Source organism: Mandrillus leucophaeus, unplaced genomic scaffold (genome assembly GCF_000951045.1).
Source record: "Mandrillus leucophaeus isolate KB7577 unplaced genomic scaffold, Mleu.le_1.0 Scaffold103, whole genome shotgun sequence".
NCBI classification, from domain to species: Eukaryota; Metazoa; Chordata; class Mammalia; order Primates; family Cercopithecidae; genus Mandrillus; species Mandrillus leucophaeus.
In genome coordinates this window covers 5,594,560-5,602,441 of record NW_012098432.1, presented here as the reverse complement: position 1 = coordinate 5,602,441, position 7,882 = coordinate 5,594,560, and the positions used below count along the sequence as shown (strand labels likewise).

The following is a 7,882-nucleotide window of genomic DNA, read 5'->3' as shown; positions in this document are numbered from 1 at the left end:
GTCAGGGACCCACTTGAGGAGCCAGTCTGTCCATTCTCAGATCTCAAACTCCATGCTGGGAGAACCACTACTGTCTTCAAAGCTGTCAGACAGTGACGTTTAAGTCTGCAGAAGTTTCTGCTGCTTTTTGTTCAGCTATGGCCTGCCCCCAGAGGTGGAGTCTTCAGAGGCAGGTAGGCTTCCTTGAGCTGCGGTGGGCTCCACCCAGTTGGAGCTTCTGGGCCGCTTTGTTTACCTACTCAAGCCTCAGCCATGGCAGATGCCCCTCCCTCAGGCTCACTGCTGCCTTGCAGTTCAATCTCAGACTGCTGTGCTAGCAGCGAGCAAGGCTCTGTGGGTGTGGGACCCTCCAAGCCAGGCACGGGATATAATATCCTGGTGTGCCATTTGCTAAGACCAGTGGAAAAGTGCAGTATTAGGAGTGTCCTGATTTTCCAGGTACTGTCTGTCACGGCTTCCCTTGGCTAGGAAAAGGAATTCCTGACCCCTTGCACTTCCCGGTTGAGGTGATGTCTCACCCTGCTCCATGGGCTGCACCCACTGTCTGACAAGCCCCAGTGAGATGAACCCAGCACCTCAGTTGGAAATGCAGAAATCACCCGTCTTCTGTGTCACTCATGCTGGGAGCTGCAGACTGGAGCTGTTCTTATTTGGCCATCTTGGAACCTCCCCTCTTTTCCTTTTTTTAAAAAAATTTATTTTGGATTTATGGGGTACATGTGCAGGTTTGTTGCATAGATACATTGTGTGATGCTGAGTTTGGGCTTTGACTAAATCCAGCACTCAGATAGTAAACATAGTACCCAATATTTTTGAACCCTTGCCCCACTCCTCTCCCCTTTTGAAGTCCCCAATATCTATTGTTCCCAACTTTATATCCCCATGTGTACCCAATGTTTAGCTCCCACATATAAGTGAGAACATGCAATATTTGGTTTTCTGTTTCTGCATACATTCACTTAGAATAATGGCCTCCAGCTACATCCATGCTGCCAAAAAGAACATGTTTTCATTCTTTTTATGACAGCATAGTATTCCAAGGTGTATATGTACCAAACTTTCCTCACCCAGTCCACTGTTGATAGGCACCTGGGTTCATTCCATGTCTTTGATACCACGAATAATGTTGCAATAAATATACGAGTGCAGGTGTCTTTTTGGGAGAACAATTTATTTACCTTTGGGTATATATCCAGTAATGGGATTGCTGGGTTGAATGGTAATTCTATTTTTAGTTCTCTGAGAAATCTCCAAACTGCTTTCCACAGAGGCCGAACTAATTTACAATCCTAACAACAATGTATAAGCATTTCCTTCTCTCTGCAGACTTGCCAATATCTGTTATTTTTTGAGTTTTTAATAGTAGCTATTCCAACTGGTGTGAGATGGTATCTCACTGTGGTTTTGATTTGTACTTTTCTGAAGATTAGTGACATTGAGCATTTTTTCATATGTTTATTGGTCAGTTGTATGTCTTCCTTTTGAGAAGCTTCTGTTGATGTATTTTGCCCAGGGCAATTTTCTCATTCAAATAAGGGAACTAAGGTGTCCATTAAATTTAACAATATGGACAGTGGATGTTAAAGTCTTCCACTATTATTGTGTGGGACTCTAAGTCTCTTTGTAGGTCTCTAAGGACTTGCTTTATGGATCTGGGTGCTCCTGTATTGGGTGCAAGTATATTTAGGATAGTTAGCTCTTCTTGTTGTATTGATCCCTTGACCATTATGTAATGGCTTTCTTTGTCTCTTTTGATCTTTGTCGGTTTAAAGTCCATTTTATCAGAGACTAGGATTGCAACCCCTGTATTTTTTTTTTTTTTTTTTGCTTTCCATTTTCTTGGCAAATATTCCTCCATCCCTTTATTTTGAGCCTATGTGTGTCTTCGCACGTGAGATGGGTCTCCTGAATACAGCACACCAATGGGTCTTGACTCATCCAATTTGCCAGTCTGTGTCTTTTAATTGGGGCATTTAACCCATTTACATTTAAGGTTAATATTGTTATGTGTGAATTTGATCCTATCATCATGATGCTAGCTGGTTATTTTGCACATTAGTTGCAGTTTCTTCATAGTGCTGTTGGTCTTTATATTATGGTGTGTTTTTACAGTGGCTGGTACTGGTTTTTCCTTTCCATATTTAATGCTTCCTTCAGGAATTCTTGTAAGGCAGGCCTGGTGGTGACAAAATCCCTCAGCATTTGCTTGTCTGTAGAGGATTTTATTTCTCCTTTACTTATGAAGTTAAGTTAGGCTGGATGAAATTGTGGGTTGAAAATTCTTTTCTTTAAGAATACTGAATATTGGCCCCCACTCTCTTCTTGCTTGTAGGGTTTCTGCAGAGAGATCTGCTGTTAGCCTCATGGGCTTCCGTTTGTAAATAACCTGACCTTTCTCGCTGGCTGTCCTTAACATTTTTTTCTTTCATTTCAACCTTGGTGAATCTGATGACAATGAGACAGAAAACTAACAAGGTTATTCAGGACTTGAACTCAGCTCTGGACCAAGCGGACCTAATAGACATCTACAGAACTCTCCACCCCAAATAAACAGGATATACATTCTTCTCAGCACCACATGGCACTTATTCTAAAATCTAACCACATAATTGGAAGCAAAACACTCTTCAGTAAATGGAACAGAATAGAAATCAAACAGTCTCTCAGACCACAGTGTAATCACATTAGAACTCAGGATTAAGAAACTCACTCAAAACTGCACAACTACCTGGAAACTGAACAACCTGCTCCTGAATGACTACTGGGTAAATAACAAAATTAAGGCAGAAATAAAGAAGTACTTTGAAACCAATGAAAACAAAGAGACAATGTACCAGAATCTCTGGGACACAGCTAAACCAGGGTTAAGAGGGAAATTTATAGCACTAAATGCCCACATCAGAGAGGGGGAAAGATCTAAAATCGACACCCTGACATCACTATTAAAAGAACAAGAGAAGCAAGAGCAAACAAATTCAAAAGCTAGCAGAAGGCAAGAAATAACGAAGATCAGAGTAGAACTGAAGGATACAGAGACATGAAAAACCCTTCAAAAACTCCATGAACCTGGGAGCTAGTTTTTTGAAAAGATTAACAAAGTAGACCACTATTCAGACTAACAAAAAAGAAAAGGGAGAAGAATCAAATAGACACAATAAAAAATGATAAAGGGGATATCACCACTGATCCCACAGAAATACAAACTAACATCAGAGAATACTAAAAACACCTCTACACAAATAAACTAGAAAAATATAGAAGAAATGGGTAAATTCCTGGACATATACACCCTCTCAAGACTACACCAGGAAGAAATTGAATCTGTGAATAGATCAATAACAAGTTCTGAAATTGAGGGAGTAATTAATAGTCCACCAACCAAAAAAAGCCCAGGACCAGATGGATGTACAGCCAAATTCTACAAGAGGTACAAAGAGGAGCTGGTAGCATTCCTCTTGAAACTATTCTAAACAATAGAATAAGAGGGACTCCTCCCTAACTCATTTTATGAGGCCAGTATTATCCTCATTCCAAAATCTGGCAGAGACACAACAAAAAAAGAAAATTTCAGGCCAATATCCCTGATGAACATTGATGTGAAAATCCTCAGTAAAATACTGGCAAACTGAATCCAGCAGCATATCAAAAAGCTTATCCATCACAATCAAGTTGGCTTTATCCCTGGGATGGAAGGCTAGTTCAACATATGCAAATCAATAAACGTAATCTGTCACATAAACAGAACCAATGACAAAAACCACATGATTATCTCAATAGATGCAGAAAAGGCCTTCGATAAAATTCAACATCCCTTCATGTTAAAAAACTGTCAATAAACTAGGTATTGATGGGACTTATCTCAAAATAATAAGAGCTATTTATGACAAACCCACAGCCCATATCACACTGAATGGGCAAAAGCTTGGAAGCATTCCCTTTAAAAACCGGCACAAGACAAGGATGTCCTTTCTCACCACTCCTATTCAACATAGTATTGGAAGTTCTAGCCAGGGAAATCAGGCAAAAGAAAGAAATAAAGGGTATTTAAATAGGGAGAGAGGAAGTCAAATTGTCTCTGTCTGCAGATGACATGATTATATATTTAGAAAACCCCATAGTCTCAGCGAAAAAACTCCTTAAGCTGATAAGCAACTTCAGCAAAGTCTCAGGACACAAAATGAATGTGCAAAAATCACAAGTATTCCTATACACCAATAATAGACAAGCAGAGAGCCAAATCATGAGTGAACTCCCATTCACAACTGCTATGAAGAAAATAAAATACCTAGAAACACAACTTACAAGGGAACTGAAGGACCTCTTCAATGAAAACTACAAAAAGAACTCAAGGAAATAAGAGAGGACACAAACAAATGGAAAGACATTCCATGCTCATGGATAGGAAGAATCAATATTGTGAAAATTGCCATACTGCCCAAAGTAATTTATAGATTCAACATTATTCCCATCAAGCTACCAGTGACTTTCTTCACAGAACTAGAAAAAACTACTTTAAATTTCATATGGAACCAAAAAAGAGATCATATAGCCAAAACAATCCAAAGCAAAGAAAACAAAGTTGAAGGTATTATGCTACCTGACTTCAAACTACTACAAGTCTACAGTAACCAAAACAGCATGGTACTGGTACCAAAACAGATATAGAGATCAATGGAACAGAACAGAGGCCTCAGAAATAACACCACATATCTAGGACCATCTGATGTTCGACAAACTTGACAAAAACAAGCAATGGGGAAAAGATTCCCTGTTTAATAAATGGTGCTGGGAAAACTGGCTAGACATATGCAGAAAGCTGAAACTGGATCCCTTCCTTACACCTTATACAAAAATTAACTCAAGATGGATTAAAGACTTAAATGAAAGACCTAAAACCATAAAAACCCTAGAAGAAAACCTAGGCAATATCATTCAGGACATAGGCATAGGCAAAAACTTCATGATTAAAACACCAAAAGCAACGGCAAGAGAAGCCAAAATTGAGAATTAGGATCTAATTAAACTAAAGTGCTTCTGCTCAGCAAAAGAAACTATCATCAGAGTGAACAGGCAACCTACAGAATGGGAGAAAATTTTTGCAATCTACCCATCTGACAAAGCTCTAAAACCCAGAATCCACAAAGAACTTAAACAAATTTACAAGAAAAAAACAACCCCATCAAAACGTGGCCAAAGGATATGAACAGACACTTCTCAAAAGAGGATATTTGTGTGGCCAACAAACATGAAAAAAAGCTCACCATCACTGATCATTAGAGAAATGCAAATCAAAACCACAATGAGATACCAGCTCACGCCAATTAGAATGTCCATCATTAAAAAGTAAGAAAACAACAGTTTCTGGAGAGGATGTGGAGAAATAGGAACACTTTTACACTGTTGGTGGGAGTGTAAATTAGTTTAACCATTGTGGAAGACAGTGTGGTGATTCCTCAAGGATCTAGAACCAGAAATATAATTTGATCCAGCAATCCCATCACTGGGTATATACCTCAAAATTTATAAATCATTCTATATAAAGACACATGCACACATATGTTTACTGCAGCACTATTTACAATAGCAAAGGCTGGGAACCAACCCAAATGCCCATCAATGATAGATTGGATGAAGAAAATGTGGCACATATACACCATGGAACACTATGCAGCCATAAAAAAGAATGAGTTCATGACCTTTGCAGGGACATGGATGAAGCTGGAAACCATCATCCTCAGCAAACTAATAATGCAGGAATAGAAAACTAAACACTGCATGTTTTCACTCATAAGTGGGAGTTGAACGATGAGAACACATGGACACAGGGAGGGGAACATCACACACTGGGGCCTGTCAGTGAGTGGAGGGAAAGGGGAGGGAGAGCATTAGGACAAATCCCTAATGCATGCAAGGGTTAAAACCTAGATGATGGGTTGATAGGTGCAGCAAACTACCATGGCACATGTATAACTATGTAACAAACCTGCATGTTCAGAACATTTCAGCACATGTATTCCAGAACTTAAAGTGAAGAAAAAAAAATTAGCAATATGCCTGTTGGTGACTGTGTTAGGTTGAGTTCTCCAGAAACAGACTCTGAGGCAAGGGCAGTTTTCTTATCCCATGTTATAGCTTGAATTGTGACCCCCAAATGACATTGTGAAGTCCTAACTCCGGGTATCTGTAAGTGTGACCTTATTTGGAAATTGCGTCTTTGCAAATGTAATCAAGTTAATGTGAGGTTATTAAGGTAGGTCTTAATATAACATGACTAGTGTCTTTATAAGAAGACAATGTGAAGACACACAGGGAGAAAACCACATGACAATAGAAGCAGAGATTGCAATGACAAGCCTGTGAGCCAAGGTCCATCGTGGACTGACAGCGACCATCAAAAGCTAGAAAGGGGCAAAGGATTCTCCCCTATAGGTTTCAGAAGGAGCATGGCTTTTCTGACACCTTATTTTCAGTTTCTAGCTTCCAGAACTGTAAGACAAAAACTTTCTGTTGTTTTAAACCATGGAGTATGTACCAGTTTTTAGAGCAGCCTAGGAAACAACTACATCCCATCTGTTGATAATTACCTAGTCTGGACAAATCTTCCCGTCTTTGAGGATTACCATGGAGAAAAAGAGTATAAGGCATCTATGAACAACAACAACAACAACAACAACAAAAAAAACCAAAAAAAAAAAAAAACAGAAAAAAATGGAAAAGAAAAGCATACAGGAAATCAAAATATATTACATAATGTACCTCTGAAATTATTTACTACAGGATTCAGTGGAAAATCTCAGGAAAATAGCTTTCATAAAAGAATACAAGAATTTACACCACTACTTGTCTTTCAGAAACATGGAAAAATAACTAAGTCAATTGCATTTTTTAATAATTTGTATTTATAACATTAAATAATATTAATTTACCTGATTGAAGTCCAAAAAATAGTTCCTCATCTTGAAGTAGTTCTTGAACACAATCTAATCTCATGTTAATGGTTTCAACATCAACTAGAGGTTCTAATATATTAGAACGAAGTCGTCTACTCCCTCCAGGAGTCTTAGTATAATTTAGAACACCAAAGAGAGTGTGATTATTCCTTTCAAAACACAAGAAATGTCATTAAGAATACAAAGAAGAATGCAAGAAAATTTCATTTCACTTTGTAATTAAACAATCCTATAATCTACAGCAATGATTCTTAAACTTTGCTGTGCATACAATTACATGAGTTTCTAATTCAGTAGGTCTAAGAAAAAGCATGAGGATCTACATTTTGGGCCAGGCATGGTGGCTCACACCCATAATCTCAACACTCTGGCAGGCCAAGACAGGAGGAATGCTTGAACCCAGGAGTTTAAGACCAGCATGGACAACATAGTGAGAACCTGTGTCTACAAAAAACTAAAAATTAACTGGACATGGTGGCACAGGTCTTTAGTCCCAGTTACTCAGGAGGCTGAGATGGGAGGATTGTTTGAGCCCAGGAGGTCGATGCTGCAATGAACCATACTTGCACCACTGTACTCCAGTGTGGTAACAGCGTGAGATCTTGTCTCAAAAAAATGTTTTTAGATATATTTTGAACAAGCTCCCAAATATGCTATTGGTCAATGAACTACACTTTAACAAGGATGAAGAGAATCTCCTTGTACTTTATACTTCTTTTATAGATCAGTTACAACTAATATAAAGTTTTCTAGTCTATTTATTCCATCCATAATAGCAAGATATCAATAATATATCCTTAACAGTGGAGGGATTTTATATTGTTAAAATAAGTATTTACTAAAATCATGTAGTTCTAATGACAAGTACAAGAGAATTTCATAATTTCTAAGTGATTTATAAAGAAATGAGCTATTCTAGAGAATGCTGGCCA

General features: G+C 38.3%; 1 protein-coding gene across 1 annotated transcript in view; it reads right to left on the bottom strand.

Annotated features, from left to right (window-relative positions):
- MSH4 (mutS homolog 4) overlaps positions 1-7,882 on the bottom strand; it is a 147,471-nt gene that overhangs the window by 98,184 nt on the left and 41,405 nt on the right. The window contains 1 exon segment of the mRNA XM_011977988.1: positions 6,927-7,099. Within this exon segment, the coding sequence (XP_011833378.1) occupies positions 6,927-7,099 (173 nt within the window).